The sequence below is a fragment of the Suncus etruscus genome, chromosome 1, assembly GCF_024139225.1.
Source record: "Suncus etruscus isolate mSunEtr1 chromosome 1, mSunEtr1.pri.cur, whole genome shotgun sequence".
Lineage (NCBI taxonomy): Eukaryota > Metazoa > Chordata > Mammalia > Eulipotyphla > Soricidae > Suncus > Suncus etruscus.
In genome coordinates, this window is record NC_064848.1 from 148,761,087 (window position 1) to 148,783,738 (window position 22,652).

The window sequence follows — 22,652 nt, forward strand, 5'->3', positions numbered from 1 at the left end:
GGGGGCCAGAGCGATAGCACAGAGGTAGGACGTTTGCTTTGCACATAGATGACCCAGGACGGACCTCAGTTCAATCCCAGATATCCAGTATGGCCCCCCAGACTGCCAGGAGCAATTTCTGAGTTCAAAGTGAGGAGTAACCTCAGATCACCTCCGGGTATGGTCCAAAAACAAAAAGAAAAACCAAAACTCCTTATGTTGTAAAAAGATTTGTTTTATTCTTGTTCTCAATTAAAGTCCACATCCTCACCCTCTTTTTTTCAAATTTCATTGGGCACTGTTTTGTCTAGTTTGTTTTGAAAAAACATGGTTTGGGCCAGATGTCTGTCAGAAAGCAGAATTACTAGTATTTTCTTTTTAAATAAATCTTGGTTTAGCAAAAGTATACCTCCATGCCATAGTGCATGGTGATAATAGCCAAATTGTCAAAATATTGATCATAAAAGTTAATACTTTAAAAACATTAACTGGTTCTCTTAAGATATTTGTATATCTCAAATTATTTAGGGGCTATTTATTTTTAAGTTTCTATAATATTAATCAATTTTGTCTCTTACAATAAAAAACGTTTTCTATAATATATAATATACAGACTGGTAGCTTTATTGTGATAAGTTATCAGCTGTATATAAAACATGCATTTCATATCCTATTCCTCTGCACTGAATGGTCATAAAATTTTTTGGAGCTTATAAGAAGTGTTTCTTTTTTTTTTTTTTTTTTTTGGTTTTTTTGGGCCACACCCGTTTGACGCTCAGGGGTTACTCCTGGCTATGTGCTCAGAAATCGCCCATGGCTTGGGGGGACCATATGGGACGCCGGGGGATCGAACCGCGGTCCTTCCTTGGCTAGCGCTTGCAAGGCAGACACCTTACCTCCAGCGCCACCTACCCAGCCCCATAAGAAGTGTTTCTTATTTTTATAGTTATGGGTACTATTTTTTTTGTTTGTTTGGTTTTGGTTTTTGGACCACACCCGGCGGTGCTCAGGGGTTACTCCTGGCTGTCTGCTCAGAAATAGCTCCTGGCAGGCATGGGGAACCATATGGGACACCGGGATTCGAACCAACCACCTTAGGTCCTGGATCAGGTGCTTGCAAAGCAAACACCGCTGTGTTATATCTCCGGCCCCCGGGTACTATTTTTTAATGTTTTTTAATTTTAATTCTTTAAAAACTATTTTTTAGAAGTTAGCAAACAAATATTATTAACTTAATATTAGGAATTGTTCATATTTTATTTGATTACTGTGCCATCAGGGTGATAGTACATTGACTAGTGCATTTGCCTTGCACAAAGCTGACCCAGGTTTGATTCCTGATATCCCAATGGTCCTCCTAGCCTCCCAGGAGTAATTTTTAAGTACAGTATCAGGAAGAACCCCTGAGCACTGTAGGGTGTTGGGTCCTTCCCAAAACAATTAGTTGCCTTATCAAAATATTTATTTAGTACAACATGCATTTCATTTTATCCTAAGAGCTGACTTGTAATATTTTAGAGCCATCAGTTTGAAAGAACATGGAAATACCGCTGGCATGGCATACCAAAAAGCTAAAAGCTTAGGCATTTGTAGGGAGCAAGGAGATTTTTAGATATGCAGAGGGGTTTTGTTTTTGCCCTTACAATTTTGTATGTTACATTTCTTAGCATAAACTGGGCTCAGAGTTCAAATAGAACTTGTCCTTTCATGTTCTAGCCAGCAAAAAGCCTCTGCCATGTATGGCATTGCCAGCTTGGTATGAGCTTTCTTATAGTATACTATCCTAGGATGAGCCCATTCCTCCCCCTTACCTTGATGAACTCCTTAAAGAAAGACACTGTGAAACTCTGGTTGACTTCTAATTCACTTTCTAGGCCTGCAGTCTTGATTTTTTATCTGTAATCATTCTTCCCTGGGGTTGTACTTGTGAAGTCAATATTTTAGGAAAGCAAAATACCCCAGTTTTATTCACCTTTTTTGTTTTGTTTTGTGTTCATATACAAGAAGCTTTAGAGTCAACATTACTTCTAGATGCTGTATTGAAATTGCTGGCAGTCTATTCTATACAAACTGAACAATCTGGCCCCTTGTTTTATTTGTAAAGGTTCAATGTATCTATGCCTGCCTACTTCAGTCTGCAAGGGAGTGTCAGAAAGGCCCCGCATTCGCCGAGCCGTGAGTTATCACTAACTTTTCAGATGTGTTAATGAATGTGGAACAGAAGAAGTTGTGTTTAAAAAGAAAAGAAAAGGTCCTCATTAAAAGAACCTATTAGAGTAGCAGGCATAAACATTACATGAAAAAAATTTTCTTTCGTTTTTGTTTTTGTGTGTGTGGTTTTTGGGTCACACCCAGCAGTGCTCAGGGGTTATTCCTGGCTCCAGGCTCAGAAATTGCTCCTGGCAGGCACGGGGGGGGGGACCATATGGGACGCTGGGATTCAAACTGATCACCTCCTGCATGAAAGGCAAACAATTTACCTCAATGCTATCTCTCCAGCCCCTTTTTTGTTCTTTAACTAAAGACAGTCTTCCAGAAAACCTATTGTTTGTTTTGTTTTTTTGTTTTGTTTTGTTTTGTTTTTTGGGTCACTCCCAGTGGTGCTCAGGGGTTACTCCTGGCAGGCACGGGGGACCATATGGGACACCGGAATTCAAACCAACCACCTTTGGTCCTGGATTGGCTGCTTGCAAGGCAAACACCGCTGTGCTATCTCTCTGGGCCCCAGAAAACCTATTGTTGAACTGCTCTGACACTGCCATGAAGCTCTCAGTGACTTAAATTTTGATATGCCCTTGCCAGAGAGAGCAAAGGACTGGACTTGCAGGCTCTGCATGTAGGAGGCTCAGGTTTGTTCCTTGGCACTGTCGTTCCCTCCCCACCCCCATGCACTCACTGCCAGGATAATATTTGGCCACTACCAGATTGTGGGATCTGATCTGGGTCCCCCTCCTTTTTTTTTTTTTTTTTTTAACATATTCTCTGGTCCAGAACATGGCATAGAGGGCTGAAGTACATGCATGTGAGAGCCCCACTTTTGATTCCCAGTTCCCTCAGTCCCATGCTGTGGGAATGAGCCCTGACCCCAAAGTAGCCTGAGCAACTAGCTGGCCCCAAAATGAAACTTGTTTACATGCCCAGTCACAAACTGCAGTGTTCTTAAAATGTTCTAACCAAAATCACAATAACTTGAGGATCCAGAGAGTTAGAGCAGTTTGTAAGGCATGAGGCTTGCTTGCAGCCTCCCACTGTTCATTTCTCAGCAAAGCATCCTTAGGCCTTTGGTTTGCTAAGCATGCTTTGGGAGGCATCTCCAAAAACCAGCAGAAAGTTTTAACAAAATCTCCTGTCTTCTTCCCTTAAAAGTCACAGTAGTTGATTTTGAATTCAACTCTTCCAAGATAGGAATCTCTTGAGAATAATCTTTTTGTTGCTCTCATGTAAGAACTGTTTAATCATTTCGTAAGTGAGGTTTTGGCATGTTCATGTAAAGAAGTATTTACCGTCAATTTTGGTACCAGCAGTTCTTGCCTTAGTAATTCACCAATAGATTTTCATGCTTTGGTGATGATGCCAATTTAATGCCAAAATAAACCACTCAAATTTCTTAGCATTTTATCTAGGGACATCTTTAAGAACAGTTTTTTCTCCCCCATTCTCTAAGAAAAAGTAACATTTTAATTTTGTTTTTGAGCTAGTTGTCTTTCTTTACCTCAGTTTCTTTAAAGTTTTGAGTAGAGGCAAGTTTGATGAGCAAGATGGAAGCTTTTGTTGTTCAGAAGGTGTATTTTGTTATATCAAGATTTAATTAATTTAAATGTATCCTGTTTGGCAATGATGTAGCAGACTGACTCCATACAACTTGGAGGTGCAGGAGGAGGCATTAAAGTTACCGTTTCATTTAGGCAATGTGCCTTTGTTTGACTGGTGTGTAAGTCCTTCTTCCAGGTTTGTACAGCTCTTAAACACCTTATTCTACCCTTTCTTAACTCCTCCCAGCAGCAAAGGGGAGACACTTCATTCAGCTGGAACAAAATAGTGGAAGAAATGGCGTCTGGGGTTCAGTGGGGACTCGCAGTGTGTATGCAATGTTTGCAAGATTTTTTTTTATGTTTCTCACTTAATGTAAATGATAAAATCCATGCTTAGTGTCAAGTAGGGAACATTGAATACCAGTAGAAACTTTGCTAGTGGGTCTGCTGCAAGTTGCTTAACCTCTCTGGGGGCCTCAGTTTTCTTACCTGCAACTGAAAGGAGTTGGACTCTCTTAAGTTCTCTGTAAGGTCCATTCCTGCTTCTCGGAAGTGCTCTGTTAACAGAACGCATTGCTCCCCACTTGGACTGTCTTTGAGTTCCATGTGCAGTACATGTACTGCAGCTGCATGCTGTCTAAAATAGTTTATAGGCCATTATGTAAACTAATCCCTCTTGAGCTGATTTATAAGTAATGTGTGTATCACACACAATTTAGTAGTAGTAGGACTCTAAGAAATAAGTACCTTCTAGTTGTCTAACCTTGAATGTTATTAACTTTCCTGTATTACAGGAGACACTACTCGGCAACGCATCAAATTCAGTGATGACAGAGTGTGCAAGAGTCACCTCCTCAACTGTTGCCCGCATGATGTTCTCTCTGGAACTGTACGTATATTCAGTCTGCTGTTTTTCGGTTGTTGTGCTTTAAGAAAGAAACTGATAAAGTAGTGATGGTTTATCAGATTACTTTGTAATCAGAGGTGTTTTTTTTTTTTTTTTTTTTTGTGGGGAGAATACCTGGAGGTCTTCAGGGCTTTTTATCTCAGTGCTCAGGGAATCATATGTGGTACTGGAAATAAAACCCACATGCACATGCATGACGAGTGTTCTACCTTTGGTATTGTGGCTCCAGCCCATAGATGGAATTTGTTTTATTTATTTGTAAACATTTTTTATTATAGTACTGTGATTTACCAAGTTCATAATACAGCTGTTTCAGGCATTAAAATGTTGAGACAGTTTAATCATTTCATCATCATTTAATCATTTAATCATTCCATCATTTAATCAATCCATCAGTGTGACCTTCACTCCACCCGTGTTCCTAGATTCCCACTCACCATCCTAGCCTGCCTCCTTGCAGACACAAATTTACTTCATATTGTTTGTCACAACACAAAGGCAAATGGAATGATTAAAACTTAGATCAATAAGAGTCAATTAGAAAATAATGTATATTTCTAGATTTGGAATTTAATGTGGTTGCTTCACAGTTTGATAAGGTGAAGTTGTGAAGTGTAGCAGGACAGCCCCTGAAGAGGTTGACTGATGGAGGGATGGAGAATGAGGCCCTTTTCTTCCAGCTCGTAGCACGTGTCTGCCACCCTGTCTAGCCCACGGTTCTGAGGTGAAACGGCGGGTAAACAGCTCGCAGACAATCAGGCTCGTGGAAATATTTGCTTTATTTGGATGGACAAAACTGAAGTCCAAAGACTCCGATTCAGTTCCAGCCAGCAAAAGCCTCTCGCCTTCCACAGGCCCTTGCTCTTATAGTCCAGAGTCAGGTCCCACCCAATGGTGGGATCAGATACCAACCAATGGTGGAAGCAGAATCAGGTCCTACCCTAGGGTGGGGGCAGAATTCCAGGTCACACCCTAGGGTAGGGCACAATCACCTAATCAGATTAGGGTGAGCAACATAGTAATCCCCCAAAATATTTACATACACAACAGTGAAGCAGGGCCATGTTTGTTGGATGCTGTAGGTTGTGGCTCTGGCTTGCTGTGGTTTTGGCTCTCAGAAAGCTATCTGTTTACATCTATTCTGAGACGCCCAGTTTTTAACCAGACCCATACTACCTGGGAAGAATTGGCAGCCATCATTTTCTTTTGGAATTTAGTAGAAGAGCTTGACAGGATGAATTTGGATTTGCTTTTCAGGAATCATGACAGGCTTCGGGGAAAGAGGGGCATATGGGATGCCAAAGATTGGGCTGGATCAGCCATGTGCAAGGCAAGTGCCCTACCTGCTATGCTGTTGCTCTGGCCCTGTTTTTGTTTATGGGTCATACTGGTGATGCTCAGGGGTACTTCTGGCTCTGCTCTCAGGAATAACTCCTGGCAGTATACAGGGGACCATATGGATGCTGGGGAATTGAGTGGTTTTAAAATTTTTTTTTTTTTTTTTTTTTAGTTTTTGGGTCACACCCGGCAGTGCTCAGGGGTTACTCCTGGCTCTATGCTCAGAAATCGCTCCTGGCATGCTCGGGGGACCATATGGGACACCGGGATTTGAACCAACCACCTTTGGTCCTGGATCGGCTGCTTGCAAGGCAAACACCGCTGTGCTATCTCTCTGGGCCCTGATTCTTAAATTTTTAAAGCTTGGGGTCAGGGCCATTGCACAGTGGGTAGGATGTTTGCTTTGCAGGTGGCTGACCTGGGCTTGATCTTTGGCATCCCATGTGGTGCCCTGAGAACTGCCAGGAATGATTCCTGAGCACAGAGCTAAGAGTAAACCTCCCCCTCCCCCCCAGCACTGCTGGGTGTGACTCAAAAGCAAAACAATTTTTGTTTAGGTCAATTTAGATTCAGCAGTTAGTGAAGTTGTTTGATCTTAGAGTCTTAGAGAACCATAATATATATATATACTTATTTATAACCCCTGGCGGTGCTCAGGGGTTATTCCTGGCTCTGCACTCAGAAATCACTCCTGCCGGGCTCGGGACCATATGGGATGCCAGGGATTGAACCCAGGTTGACCACATGTAAGGCAAGTGCCATACCTACTAGGGAGCCATAATTTTAATTTTGAAAAATAAGTTTCAAAATCACGGACAACTTACTTTAGTGAATAAAGAATTTGATTCCCTGACTTTTGAATTATGTAGAAACAATTAATCAAGACCTGTTTTGGGGACCGGAGAGATAGCATAGCGGTAGGGCTTTTGCCTCAGACACAGGACTGTGGTTCAAATCCCGGCATCCCAAATGGTCCCCCTAGCCTGCCAGGAACTATTTCTGAGCACAGCGCCAGGAGTAACATCTGAGCGCTGCTGGGTGTGACCTAAAAACCAAAAACCAAAAAAAAAAAAAAAAAAAAAAAGACCTGTTTTGGAGGGGGATTTGGACCATACCTGCTGCTGCTCAGGAGTTACTGTAGGTCTCTGGCCCCACTGCAAAAGCTTCTCGCCACAGATTTCTATCTAATGGTCGAAGGTCTGAAGGGCTAAACATTTAGCTATTTCTCATTTGCCAGAAATGGTTTGAATAAAGGAAAGATATTTTTTCAGAGTGATGAGTTCAAACCCCCCCTCTTTCTTTTGGTCAAAAAAGATAGTTGTTTTGTTCTTTCTGTTTTTTGGTTTTTGGACCACACCCAAGTGACACTCAGGTTACTCCTGGCTATGCACTCAAAAATCGCTCCTGGCTTGGGAGATCGATTCTTGGTCTGTCCTAGGCTAGCACAGGCAAGGCAGACGTCTTACCCCTTGCACCACTTGCACCACTGCACCGGCCCCTGTTCTTTCTGTTTTTGTGTCACATCACTTCTGGTTCTGCACTTGGATATCTCCCGGGTGGCTCAGAGGACCATATTTGTTGCCAAGGATTGAACTCATGTGCAAGGCAAGTACCTTGCCCACTAAATTATAGCTCGGGTCCAAGATAGTTTTTTTGTTTGTTTGTTTTTTGTTTTTTTGGGCCACACCCGTCGGTGCTCAGGGGTGACTCCTGGCTGTCTGCTCAGAAATAGCTCCTGGCATGCACGGGGGACCATATGGGACACTGGGATTCGAACCAACCACCTTTGGTCCTGGATCGGCTGCTTACAAGGCAAACGCTGCTGTGCTATCTCTCCGGGCCCATATATATATATTCTTTTTTTTTTTTTTTTTTTTTTTTTTTTTAGTTTTTTTGGGCCACACCCAGCGTTGCTCAGGGGTTACTCCTGGCTGTCTGCTCAGAAATAGCTCCTGGCAGGCACGGGGGACCATATGGGACGCCGGGATTCGAACCAACCACCTTTGGTCCTGGATCAGCTGCTTGCAAGGCAAACACCGCTGTGCTATCTCTCCGGGCCCCATATATATATTCTTTTGGTTTTTGGGTCACACCCGGCGTTGCTCAAGGGTTACTCCTGGCTGTCTGCTCAGAAATCGCTCCTGCAAGGCAAACACCACTGTGCTATCTCTCTGGGCCCTCCAAGATAGTTTTTATTGAGTAAAACTTGTTTAGAAAGATATGAGGAGGGAGGCCTTAGAGATAGCATGGTGGGAAGGCATTTGCCTTGCATGCAGAAGGATGGTGTTTCGAATCCTGGCATCCTATATGTCTCCAAGTCTGCCAGGAGCAATTTCTGAGCATAGAGCCAGGAATGCCAGCTGTGACCCAAAAACCAAAAAAAAATAAAAAAATAAAAAATGAGGATGGGCCAGAGAGCTAGCACAGTAGTAGCACGTTTGCCTTGCATGTGGCCGACCCAGGGCTGACGGTGATTCAAATCCTGGCATCCCATATGGTCCCCTGAGCTGGCCAGGAGTGCTTTCTGAGCGCAGAGCCAGGAATAACCCCTGAGCGCTGCAGGGTGTGACCCCCCAAAAAAGGAAAGAAAGATGTGAGGGGAAGAGAAAGGAAATTAGTGTTGAAGAGAGAATCTTAATTTCTTTAAAGTTGGGCAAAAAGCAAGCAATGAGACATTGAGACAGTCAAGCAGGGATATATGATCAAGGGAGACCTTGGAGGGGCTTGAAGATCAATCTGAGCTTCTTAGGAATTAGTTCAGTATCTGATAGACAATCAAGGCATGCAGTTGGAAACTGTTGATTTTTTGTGATGCGTGCGTGTGTGTGTGTGTGTGTGTGTGTGTGTGTGTGTGTGTCTTAGCCAGCAGTGTTTACTCCTGACCCAGTGTACTCTCTCTCTGACACCAGGAAACGCTGTTGAAACTATATTATGCCATATGGTCTCCCGAGCCTGCCAGGCGCGCTTTCTGAGCAGAACCAGGAGTAACCCCTGAGCTCTGCGGGTATGACCCCCCCCCAAAAAAAAAACTCAATTTAGTTTTTAAAAATGTTAATAATGGAGAGGGTGGAAATGTTAATACTTCAAAACCTGCCATGCTTAGGTTTTATATTGACATTATATTTTACATGAACAAAACCCTTGTTACAGTTGTGCTTTGCATTTTATAATGCCCATGCTGAAGTTGTGCTCATTGATTTCTTTCCATTGTTTTTTGTGGGATTGTGTTTGGTCTACCTGATCATGCTCCATGCTGCTTGAAAGATGATGCTGGGGATTGAACTGGGGTCTGCAACATGCAGTTTAGTTCCTCAGTCCCTGTAGTTACTACTCATTTACTCTCTGACCCCTCACTTTTTCCTTTCTTGGCTTTGAGCCACCCCTGGCAGGATTTAATGCCTCTCTTCTCAGGGATTACTGCTGTACTGTTTAAATCTAGTAGATCATTTTTTTTTCTTTTTTTTTTTCTTTTTTTTTTTGGTCACACCCAAGTTACTCCTGGCTCTGAGCTCAGAAACTTCATCTGGCAGGCTCGGGGGACCAAATGGGATGCTGAAAATCTAATCACGGTCCATTCTGCGTCAGCTGCGTGCAAGGCAAAATGCCCTACCACTGCACATCATCCCTCTGTCCCCTCCTCCCAATCATTTGTTTCTTAAAGCAGTTTTCTGACCAATTTGGGAGGTAGCTTAAGGGATTGGATTATATGCCTGGCAGGCACAAATTCTCAAGTTCCATCTTCCCTGGTCTCCCATCACTGCTGAGTGTAGCTCTGTGGGTCCCTATACCCCCAGATGTTCTCTACTATATATGACTCTAACCTTTGTAGTATTTTGGGCTATACCCACTGGCGTTTAGGACTAACTTTTAGTTCTGTGTTTAGGAATCACCCCTGTCAGTGCTCAGGGGAAGACTTTGGTCAGCTACATGAAAGGCTCCATACTTAACCCATTGTACTGTATCCAGTACATATTTCCTTTTTTTTTTTTTTTTTTTTGGTTTTTGGGTCACACCTGGCGGTGCTCAGGGGTTACTTCTGGCTTTGTGCTCAGAAATCGCTCCTGGCAGGCACAGGAGACCATATGGGATGCCAGTGTTCAAACCACCATTTATTCTGGATTGGCTTCGTTCAAGGCATAAACCCTATCCTATCACTATTCTATCTCTCCTGCCCCTGTAGTCACTTCTTACATCGACAGTTAAAAGCATTCTGTTTTGTTCTGTAAAAAGTTGAACACGTGAGGGGCCAGAGATAGGATCCAAGATAACATACTCTGGGTAGTTACTTGCCTTTCACACAGCTGACCCAGGTTCACTTCTCTGCACCATGTCAGGCTCCCCAAGAACCACTTGGAATGATCCCTATCCCCTGACCAAGGGCAGAGCTCTGAATCCCATTTGTATGGCCCACGAGAAAAACTGCAAACACCTGGAATGTAATCTTGTATATATTTTTAATAGAATAACAAAAGCAGGTATGTGCATGTAGATAACAATTTTTAGGTTTTTAAGAATTCCCTGAAGTGCTGCTTATTATAGTAGTGTTTGGAATATTGAAATTTAAGTAATTTTGTTGTTTTTGATATTATTTTGTCTTTTTGGGACACACCTGGTATCACTTGAGGTATTACTCCTGACTCTGCACTCAAAAATTACTCCTAATACGCTCAAGGGACCATATGGGATGCTGAGGATTGAACCTGGGTTGGCTGTTTGCAGGGCAAAAGCCTTCCCACTCTTCTATCATTATGGCCCCAAAATCATATAGTCCTGTTTAGATTTTCCAGAATCTAAACCTGGGCTGAGACTACCAGGTTTTCTAGTGGTGAGTGGGTATAAGATGCTCAACCCAACCATATTCTAGAAATAGCTAAGTTTTTTTCGGCCCATAGTCTGGCCGGTCCCACCTGATTATAATAGCATTTGGAATATTGAAATTTAAATACCTGAATATCATCTTGTTCTGAGTTTTGGGGCCTTCTGAGGAGGTCATGCGATGACAGAAATCAAGTCTTTTTTTTTTTTTGGTTTTGGGGCCACACCCATTTGACGCTCAGGGGTTACTCCTGGCTATACGCTCAGAAATCGCTCCTGGCTTGGGGGGACCATATGGGGCGCCGGGGGATCGAACCACAGTCCGTCCTATGCTGGCGCTTGCAAGGCAGACACCTTACCTCTAGCGCCACCTTCCCGGCCCCAGAAATCAAGTCTTATTCTTCTGCATGCAAAGCTTGTATTGCAAGTTCAAATCATCTCTGAACCCTTCAATAATTTTGAAAAAATTAAGAGTGGAAGATCTGATTACTGAAATTTATTTGAAGAACAGTAAAAGTAAAAATTTTCCCTAGGTGGAGGGAGTGGGTGTGGCCCTGGAGCTGGGGCTCTGGAGGTTTATGGAGAGCTAGTTCTCTGGGTGCTGTGACTGCGGAGCTGACTTGGGACCAAACCTACAAGTCTATAAGAAGTAGACCTAACATAAAATGAGCTACTACTGAATTTTTTCAGGAAGTGAAGTAGAATTTCCTAAGAACATGATGGAGAAGAGAAAAATCTGTGGTGGCTGTGAAGGCCCTGATGCTATGTGTGTCAAATGAATATCCTTTGATAACCACAAATTTATTATAAAAAGAGAACATGCATTAACATCAGGAACAATAAAAGCTGCGTCATTTTGCTGAAAATGAAACCAATGAAATCAGTTTTAAAGAGATCCCTTTACATGTGCTATCCAAAGTATGCATGTATTTTACCTACAAGGTTAGCTACACTAACAGCTCAATCAAGATTCCTGAATTCCCAATTGCACCTGAAATTGCTCTGGAACTGCCGATAGCTGCGGATTTCCTAGACTGTTAAATATAATAAACTGTTGAAATAATTTTTTCCCTTGGAAAATAACTTTATTTTTCAGGAACGTACTGCTGATGCCAGTACTATTGGACATAATCTGAAACCAGTCACCCCGCACAGCACCAAAGCAAATGGAATGGTCAAAATTTAAAGTCAAAAGGGCCAATTCAAAATTATTTTTTCATCTCCATGATTTTGCTGAAGTCAGTGTCTGAAGGATTTACTGGTCTGTAGTTGGTGCTGGTTGGTTCTATAACTTTCTCTTCAGATTTCCTTTGAAATTAGTATGAAAATTTTAGATGCTGTTTGAGGCTATTTGGTTCAGGATGTATAGATGTGAAATAAATTTGGTAACTTGGCAGTTTGATAAGGTTAAGCTGTGACTTAGGCAGAAAGGGCAATCCCCACCCATTTTGTGAAGTCCTAGAATCTTCATTCTGGACTGGACTACCTGGGAAGAGTCACTGACTATTACTTTCTTTTGTAGCTTTGTGGAGGAACTTGGGAAGATGGCAGTTGTGGGCTGAGGCTACCAGGTTTTCTAGTGGTGAGTGGGTATGAGGTGCTCAGCCCAACCATATTCTAGAAATAGCTAAGCTGTTTTCGACCATAGTCTGGCCCCACCTGATAAGTTGCAGTAGCTCACATTTCAGTTCAGTTGAGAAGCTGGGCCATTTCTATGGAGGGTATAGTGTGTGCCAGTGCCAGATTGGGATTGATGTGGTTCGTGAAGAAACCCATTTCTTTACCCCCTTTCTGAGAATGCCACAGAAGTAGCAGCCAGGACCAGACTACTTGGGAAGTATCTGTGTTTATTATTTTCTTTTGGAATTTGGTCCAATTCTGTCTTTATCTTTGTATAGGGTTTTTTTTTTTGGGGGGGGGGGGGGTTGGGTTTTTGCATCACACCCGGCAGCGCTCAGGAATTATTCCTTGCTCTATGCTCAGAAACCACTCTTGGCAGGCTCGGGGGACCATATGTGATGCCAGGATTCGAACCACCATCCTGCATGCAAGGCAAAAATGCCTTACCTCCATGCTATCTCTCCATTCCTATTTGTATGGTTTTAGCCAAAAATGGATATGTTCATTCATTGGCTTCCTGTTAGGATCTTCAGAAAGAACAAGGCAGGAAAGGCGGGAGACCTGCTTTTTACTGGGGTTGGGGGCCTGGTTTGGTGAGAAGATGGACTGCTTCCAGCTCTAATTAGAGTTGTTTCAGGCAGTGTTCATTTGACTGAGCAGTCTTGGGTACTGAATCTGGGTTGACCTTGTACTTCGCATCCTCTGTCCATTGAGCTGTCTCTTCAGTTTGTTTGTGTTATTTACCTCCCGCTTTTGGGTTTTGGTGCTCAGGACTTAATTCCAGTTCTTTTTTTTTTTTTTTTTTTTTGGTTTTTGGTTTTTGGGTCACACCCGGCGGTGCTCAGGGGTTACTCCTGGCTGTTTGCTCAGAAATAGCTCCTGGCAGGCACGGGGGACCATATGGGACACCGAGATTCGAACCAACCACCTTTGGTCCTGGATCGGCTGCTTGCAAGGCAAATGCCGCTGTGCTATCTCTCCGGGCCCCTTAATTCCAGTTCTATACTAGAGTTTGGGATAGGGCAGCAATATATGATGCCAGGATCAACCTGAGTTAGCCATGTGCACGGCAAGCACATGTATATAATTTTAGCCATGTGCCAAAAATTTAACAGTGAAGTAAATTACTAATGCATTTAAGCTTTAAAAAGTTAATAGTTTATAGGGGCCTGAGAGATAGCATGGAGGTAGAGTTTTTGCCTTTCATGCAAAAGGTCATTGGTTCGAATCCCGGCATCTCATATGGTCCTCCGAGCCTGCCAGGAGCGATTTTTGAGCATAGAGCCAGGAGTAACCTCTGAGTGCTGCCGGGTGTGACCCCCCAAAAGAAAAAAGTTATAGTTTATAAAAAATCATTTTAACTTAAGTTTAGCTCAGGAGAGAACCAAAAAATATCTGTGACTTTGGGATGGATTGAGATTTTGCATGGGGCCGGGAAGGTGGCGCTAGAGGTAAGGTGTCTGCCTTGCAAGCGCTAGCGTAGGACAGACCATGGTTCGATCCCCCGGCGTCCCATATGGTCCCCCCAAGCCAGGGGCGATTTCTGAGCGCATAGCCAGGAGTAACCCCTGAGCGTCAAACGGGTGTGGCTCAAAAACCAAAAAAAAAAAAAAGAGAGAGATTTTGCAGCCTGATTCCCAGTCACGAGGATTGTGGATTTTTCTTTTTTTGGTTTTTGAGTTATACCAGACAGTGCTCAGGGGTTACTCCTGGCTCCATGCTCAGAAATCGCCCCTGGCAGGCACAGGGGACCATATGGGATGCCGAGATTCGAACTACTGTCCTTCTGCATGAAAGGCAAACTCCTTACCTCCATGCTATCTCTCTGGCCCCAGATTTTCTTTTTTATTATTAAGGATTTTTTTTTTTTTTGGTTTTTGGGCCACACCCGGTAACGCTCAGGGGTTACTCATGGCTATGTGCTCAGAAGTTGCTCCTGGCTTGGGGGACCATATGGGACACCGGGGGATCGAACCGAGGTCCGTCCAAGGCTAGCGCAGGCAAGGCAGGCACCTTACCTTTAGCGCCACCGCCCGGCCCCTATTAAGGATTTTTTAATGTTGGGCACATGTACATTTGGTTAAAACAAAAATAATTAGGGGCTGGAGCAGTGGCGCAGTGGTAGGCTACTTGCCTTGTACGTGGCTGACCTAGGACGGACTGCAGTTCAATTCTTCGGTGTCCCATATGGTCCCCAAGCTAGGCGCGATTTCTGAGCGCAGAGCCAGGAGTAACCCCTAAGCGTCACTGGGTTTGGCCCAACTCCCCCCCCCCCCCAATAACAAACCCCAAAAGCCAAAAATAATTTTAAAATATTTTTTGTTTGTTTTTGAGCCACACCCAGTGACGCTGACGCTCTGGGGTTACTCTTGGCTATGTGCCCAGAAATAGTTCCTGGCTCGGGGACCATATGGGATGCTTGGGTATTGAACCGAGGTTTGTCCTAGGTCAGCTGCTTTTAAGGCAAACGCCCTACCACTGTACCACCAATTGGCCCCAATTTTTAAAAATTTTACAGTCAAACCTATTGATGCTCAGGAATTAATCCTGGTGATACATGGGACCGAATGAAATGCTAGGGATCAAACCTGGGTCTCGCATGTAATGAAAAATGCCCCACTGTGAGCCCCTAAACCAAAAATTTTTGCATTGCCCTTCAAATATGTTCTGTCTTTTTATTGGGTGGGGGCCTTGTTGGGCCACACCTGGTGGCACTTGGTTTAGTCCTGCCTCTGCACTCAGAAATTACTCCTGTAAGGCTCAGGGGACCATACGGGATGTTGGGGATTGAAACAGTCGGCCATGTGCAAGGCAAAATGTCCTACCCACTGTGATAGGGCTCTAGCCCCACAGGTTCTTTCTTGAGCACATATCTTGCTTATATCATTTCTTTACTTACTTTGCTCTGGAGAAGACTTTTTTCTCTCAAACACATACTCCCAGTCTCTCTCCTAACAACTTTCTAAGTAAGTTTCAATAAAAACTTTATTGCTTCACATATAAAATTATTATTCATATGGGATGCTAGAAATCCAAACCAGGTCAGCTGTGTTCCAGGCAAATGCACTGCCTGCTATATCTCTCCAGCCCCTGTTGTGTGAATTTAAACTAAGAGTGTGTAAAAAGCTTATATTGGAGGGTGAGAGGGTGGGCAGCGGCAGGGATATTGGCATGAGTAATCCACAGATTAAAAGCACTGCTAGTGGGGCTGGAGCTATAGCACAGCTACTAGGTCATTTGCCTTGCATGCAGCTGACCTGGGTTTGATTCCCTTCATCCCATATAGTCTCTCAAGCCAATCAGGGGTGATTTCTGAGCACAGAGCCAGGAGTAACCCCTGAGCGCTGCTGGGTGTGGCTCAAATATAAACAAAAAGCCCACCCATTGCTAGAGAACATTTACATGTATTTCTAATTTCTCAGAAGATGTTGGAAAGGAGGTTAATCAGAGAAAGATAAGGGACACACTGGAGGAAAGGTAGTGGTTACCTACCTGCTCTGAACATTGTAGTGTTACTGCTTTAATGAGATGGAGTTTATGGACCTAATTATCTTTTTATTATTTTGGTTTTTAGGGTCACACCCATTTGATGCTCAGGGGTTACTCCTGGCTAAGTGCTCAAAAATTGCCCCTGGCTTGGGGGGGGGACCATATGGGACGTCGGGGAATCGAACCATGGTCCTTCCTTGGCTAGCACTTGCAAGGCAGACACCTTACCTCTAGAGCCACCTCACCGGCCCCGTACCTAATTATCTAAGAGTGTTAAGTGTAAATTGGTATTCAGGGTATTCAGAAATATTATGTAAAGTGGAAGCAGTGTTAGACTAACAGTTTTTGTTTTGTTTTGTTTTGTTTTTGGGTCACACCAGGCAGCGCTCAGGGGGGTTACTCCTGGCTCTATGCTCAGAAATTGCTCCTGGCAGGCTCAGGGGACCATATGGGATGCTGGGATTCGAACCACCAACTTTCTGCATGCAAGGCAAATGCCTTACCTTCATGCTATCTCTCTGGCTCTAGAGTAGCAGTTTAAACAGATTTTCTAATTTGCTCTCTTGTCAGTGCTCTCCCAGTTTTTCTTGTCTACTCTAATACATACTCTGGCTTCATATCTTTGTAAATGGGATAAACCATGGTCTCTGAGTATCTCAACATGGCACTCAAAACAAAGAGGCTTTTATAAGTCTAGGAGGTAGAGTTTTTTTTTTTTTTTTTTTGGTTTTTGGTTTTTGGTTTTTGGGTCACATCAAGCAGTACTCAGGGGTTCCTCCTGGCTCCACGCTCAGAAATCACTCCTGGCAGGCTCGGGGGACCATATGGGATTTGAACCACCATCATTCTGCATTTAAAGCAAAAATGCCTTACCGCTGTGCTATCTCTCTGGCCCTTGGTTCTATTTTCAAATGTTGATGTCAGTACCGTGTATGGGGATTCAGCACCACAGCTGGTATTTGGAGCTGCTTCCTCTGCCTGAGAGTTACTGGTGTTGCTGCTGGTTGTGGGGCTGGTATTTCAGAGATCCAGCTGGGCTATATATTAGGCATTTGCTCTCCAGTTCCTCCAGGAATACATTTTAAAAGATCTTTGGGCCCAGATAACCCACTCCACTGAAATATCTGACCCTTCACTGAAGTTAGTATTGCATCCTGAGAACAGCTCACTGGAGTCCTGGCATTTGATGCAAATATAAATAGAGTTGTTGTAGTGATAAATGTTAGAATAATAGACAAATAGAAGGTGGAGCAAAGACTTGAACATTATTTTGCTATTAACTATGTTCCTGTCTTCACTACTATTTTGCTGTGTGCGAGGGCCCCTACTTCCTCTCTCTGTTGCTGGGTCTCAGGATTCTCCTGGTGTATCCATGTAGCCATGCCATTCTGTTCAGCTTGTAGCTGGTGGCATGCAGACCCTGGAATGAAACTCTTATGCTTTGAGGCTGGAGAGAGAGCACAGCGGTAAGGCCTTGCATATAATCAACTCAGGATAGGTGATGGTTTGACTCCTGGCTTTCCTTATGGTCTCCCGAGCCTACCATGAGTTATTTCTGAGTGCAGTGCCAGGAGCAACCCTGAGCTCCACAGGGTCTGAACCAAAAAGAGAAAAAAAACAAAAACAATATATATAACCAGAAACTCTTGTGCCTGCCATTCCTATGCTTCCAACCTTGAGTTCTCCTGGGCCTTCCTGTATATTTTGAAGAGCACAGCTTTGAATTGTCTGTGTCAATAGACAACTTCACTGGCTTTTCATTATTGCTGGAAAATTAATTTTTAGTGTGTTTGAAAATAAATGTATACTCATAGTTTTTTTTGTTTGTTTGTTTTGTGGGTTTTTTGTTTGTTTGTTTGTTTGGTTTTGGTTTTGGGGTCATACCCGGCAGCCCTCAGGGGTTACTCCTGGCTCTACACTCAAATCGCTCCTGGCAGGTTCGGGGGGGACCATATGGGATCCTGGGATTTGAACCACCGTCCTTCAGCATAAGGCAAACACCCTATCCTTGCGCTATTTCTCCAGCCCCATATAGTTATTTTTATACTGTTTTTTCTTTGAATAGTGAATTATTTTTCAGATCACTTAAAACAAATTAAAATATGTATAATATATATAATAGAATCTTACATATTTTACCCCAACTCAGGAGTAAAAAGGTTTGGTTTTTTTGGGACCAAATTCTTCTGTGCTTGACTTATTCCTGGTGGGGTTTGGGGAACATATTATCAGGAACCAGACTTGGGTTCACCCATGTACAGAGCTAGTGCTTAAACTCCTATCTTTTTGCCCTTTTTAAAAAAAATTTTTTTTTTAATTTTGGGGGTTCAACCCAGCTCTGTGCTTGGGGTTGTCATAACAATAGGACCACATGGTATTGGGGTCAGAACCCTAGTTCTAGCAAATAAAGCATGTTCTCCAGCCCTTTTTGCTATTTCTGAATAAATGTTCAGGCATGCTTTCTTAAGCAGTGCCATGTGTTGACTTCCTCTTGGGTTGGGAGGACATTTTCTGGATTGCTATCACTTTGGAAAACTGCTGTTGACTAGAATAGCAATAAGCATCATGATCAGGAAAAACCTGAATATGTTCGTCAGTACGATGCTCAAAAGCCAGTTCTCTGATGGTTATGAATCATCTTTAAAGTTTTCTAAAAGAATGTTTTGAGAGCTTCTTTGGTTTTTTTTTTTTTTCCTCTCTGCCTCTTGGTTTTGAGGCAATACATGGTGATGATCATGGAGGATTTGTGGTGCTGGGATCAAACTTGGGCTTCCTGTGTGCACAACATATTCTCAGCCCCCCTTTCATGGTTTTTGGGCCATAACCTGTTGTGCTCAAGGCTCATTTACTCTTGGGGATTATTCCTGGCAATGCTTGGGAGGACCATTTGTAGTGCTGGTCAACAAATCTGGTTCAGCCACATGTAAGGCAAGTGCTTTACTTGCTGTATAGGCGCCTTACCCCCTTCTCAGCATTTGAGCTGTCACCTATTATTATTTAAGAACTGAGGTAATATTTGGTTGTATTGCAAGGCAAGTACTTTATCCAGTGTACTATTGTTCCCACCGCAGATCATCTTACTGTAATTTAAAGGCTAAAATCTTTCTAGATGCTGCATACAAGGCTAGGTTCAAGCCTGTGATGATGACTTTAGTCTTGCCTCCTGCTAGATTATTAGGAGTTTCATTCTTATTGACTACAATTAGTGCTTTAAGGCCAGAGTGATAGCACAGTAGTAGAGTGTTTGCCTTGCTCACAGCTGACCCAGGATAGACCTGGATTTGATCCTCAGCATTCCATATGGTTCCCCAAGCCTGTCAGGAGCTATTTCTGAGCACAGAGCCAGGAGTAACCCCTGAGTGCTGCTGAGTGTGGCCCAGAAACCAAAACCAAAACAAACATTACTGTTTTATCTTTTTCCAAAATATCAGGGAAGAGGGGCACACCTGGCAGAAGTCAGAGGTTACTTTTGGCTCTGTGCTCAGAAGTCATTCCTGGTAGGCTCTGGGGACCAAATTGGATGCTGAACATTGAACCCCGGGTCAGTTGGATGCATTGCCTTACCTGCTTGTGATATTTCTCCAGCCCCAAACTTCAGTACAGATTTCTTTGCTTTTCCCAAGATTAATTTGCTTCTTACTCTTGTTTTTTTTTGTTTTGTTTTGTTTTTGGATCACACCAGGCAGTGCTCAGGGGTTACTTCTGGCTCTGTGCTCAGAAATTGCCCCTGGCAGGCACGGGGACCATATGGGATGCCAGGATTCAAACCACTGACCTTCTGCATGCATGGCAAATGCCTTATCTCCATGTTATCTCTCCTGCCCCTACTCTTCTATTTTTTACTTTCTGTTTTTTGGGCCACAACTAGCAGTGCTGGGCAGGTTGGGCGGAGTTGGGGGGGGGGGGTTCTTCCTGGCTCTGCGCTCAGAAATCCTCCTAACAGGCTCGGGGACCATGTGGAATGCAGGGAGTCAAACCCAGACATGACCTCCCATATGGGTCCCTCAGCACTACAGGAATGTTCTCTTATTGCATAGCCAGGAACGAGCAAACCTCTGAGTATCCCATATTGTCCCCTGAGCCTGTCAAGAGTAATTTCTGAGTGCAGAGCCAGAAGTAACCCCTGAGTGCTGCTGGATGTGGCCCAAAAACCCAGGGGAAAAAAGAGTATTTCCCCTGTCATAAGTGGGGTTTCTTTGAAAAGATAAAACTATCTTAATTATCTATGTTAGTAAAGCCTCTAAGTCTGAGACTGAATAATTGTTTGAAGACCACTCATGAATTTTATTTCCACATTACTTAGTTTGAATTGAGTGCTTTTTTTGTTTTGGGTCACATCCCAAAGCTCAGGAGTTACTCCTGGTAGGCCCTAGGGAATATATGGGATCCTGGGGATGGAACCCCGATTGGCAAAGCAAATGCCCTATTCCACTGTACAGCCCAACTATCTTCTTTTAGACTTTGATATGGAAGCTGGAAGCTTTTTACCCCCTTTTATTTAAACACTGTGATTACAAAGTTATTCGTAGTTTTAGTCTTAAAATGTACACCACCTTCACCCATGAACATTTCCCACCACCATTGTCCCAGGTTTCCAACCTATCATCCCTCCTACAGGAAGCTGTAAGCTTTCTTTTTTTTGGAATTGAAAGTTCTGTCCATCCTGTCCAATTGTTAAGTAGTGAGGTGATCATGTTTCCTCTGTTGGTACAGACTCGATTTTTTTTGTTTGTTTGTTTATGTTTTGGGGCCACACCCGGCGGTGCTCAGGAGTTACTCCTGGCTGTCAGCTCAGAAATAGCCCCTGCCAGGCACGGGGGACCATATGGGACACCGGGATTCGAACCAACCACCTTTGGTCCTGGATCGGCTGCTTGCAAGGCAAACGCCGCTGTGCTATCTCTCCGGGCCCCACACACTCGCTTTTATTTTCTGGTACCACATTTGTACTTAGTTATGAAATTTTATTTTCCATTTTTAAGGAATTGTAACTGAATAATGTTTTTAAATAAAATAATGGTTAATGCATTTTTTAGAAATGTGTTTAATGTGGGGCCGGGCGGTGGCGCAAGAGGTAAGGTGCCTGCCTTGCCTGCGCTAGCCTTGGACGGACCACAGTTCGATCCCCCGGCGTCCCATATGGTCCCCCAAGCCAGGAGCAACTTCTGAGCGCATAGCCAGGAGTAACCCCTGAGCATCAACGGGTGTGGCCCAAAAAACAAAAAAAAAAAAAAAAAAAAGAAATGTGTTTAATGTTTCTAATGAAACGTTTTTCTCCCTCTCCCCACCTCCCCTCTAGAGAATGGATCTTGGAGAGTGTCTGAAAGTGCATGACCTGGCCTTGAGAGCAGATTATGAAATTGCATCCAAAGAACAAGATTTCTTCTTTGAACTTGATGTATGTGATTACACTTTAGAGGGTCAGATTATCTGTAGTTAAGTGTATTTTATCTTTGCATCAGTGAGAGAATGCTTTTTTTTTTTTGGTTTTTGGTTTTTGGGCCACACCCGGCAGTGCTCAGGGGTTACTCCTGGCTGTCTGCTCAGAAATAGCTCCTGGCAGGCACGGGGGACCATATGGGACACCGGGATTCGAACCAACCACCTTTGGTCTTGGATCGGCTGCTTGCAAGACAAACGCCGCTGTGCTATCTCTCCGGGCCCGAGAATGCTTTTTTTTTTTTTTAGTTTAGTGCATTATGTTTTTTTGATAATCTTTTTGGGAAAGGTAATAATTAGCTATTCTTAACTATGAGTGATTTTTGAGTGCAGAGCCAGGAGTAACTGCTGAGTGCCACTGGGTGTGGCCCAAAAATCAATCAGTCATTAAATAAAGTTAAAAAAAAAAAATTGAATCAGTGTCTGAACTGGGCCAGTAGAGTACAAGGCAACTAAGACCTGTCATGTTTCTTTTTTTTTTTTTTTTTTTTTGGTTTTTGGGCCACACCCGTTTGATGCTCAGGGGTTTCTCCTGGCTATGTGCTCAGAAATCGCCCCTGGCTTGGGGGGACCATATGGGACGCCATGGGATCGAACAGTGGTCCTTCCTTGGCTAGCGCTTGCAAGGCAGACACCTTACCTCCAGCGCCACCTACCCGGCCCCCTTGTCATGTTTCTTTAGCCCAACAGTAATCTTTGGATTCATCTTTGCTTTGTAGGCTATGGACCATCTGCAGTCATTCATTGCTGATTGTGATCGAAGAACAGAAGTGGCCAAGAAAAGATTAGCAGAAACTCAAGAAGAGATAAGTGCGGAAGTAGCTGCCAAGGTAAGACTCTCAATCATTTCACTCCTATAAAGTATTTTGTATTCACTATTATTGTTTTAACTAGGTTTTAAAATAACTGGTATCATTGGACATTCCCAAGACTTTGGCAGTATATGCAGTTGTGCTTATTACTCCTTGCTTTGTGCATAGGGATCACTCCTAGTAGGACTGGGGTGGTGGTGATGTGTATATATGGTCCCAGGGTTTGAACCTGGGTCTGGGTCTACCATGTACAAGGCAAGTTCCTTCCATGCTTTTGTAATAGTTCTCCAGGCCTATATGCATTGTATTTTTACGTTCGCTCTTCCCTGAGACTCATGTACTAGTAGTAGTCTGAGTAGTACTCTGAGTAATTTTTAATGGTATGGATACATTTGAACTCTTGATATACTTTAGGTTTTTTATTTTCTATGTCAATAAAACTAAATAATATTCATGTATACATTTTTTGTGTGGCTTTTTTGGGCCACACCGGGCGGTGCT

General features: G+C 43.4%; 1 protein-coding gene and 1 pseudogene across 3 annotated transcripts in view; both read left to right on the forward strand.

Annotated features, from left to right (window-relative positions):
* The window catches only part of LUC7L2 (LUC7 like 2, pre-mRNA splicing factor), a 60,394-nt gene that overhangs the window by 18,322 nt on the left and 19,420 nt on the right, over positions 1-22,652 (forward strand). For all 3 annotated transcript variants that reach the window (XM_049775028.1, XM_049775036.1, XM_049775044.1), the window contains exons 2-4: positions 4,526-4,620; positions 21,200-21,298; positions 22,059-22,169. In XM_049775028.1, coding sequence (XP_049630985.1) covers positions 4,526-4,620; positions 21,200-21,298; positions 22,059-22,169 — 305 coding nt within the window. The remainder of the gene's footprint in view (positions 1-4,525; positions 4,621-21,199; positions 21,299-22,058; positions 22,170-22,652) is intronic.
* On the forward strand, positions 11,511-11,832 carry LOC126012044 (elongin-C-like; annotated as a pseudogene).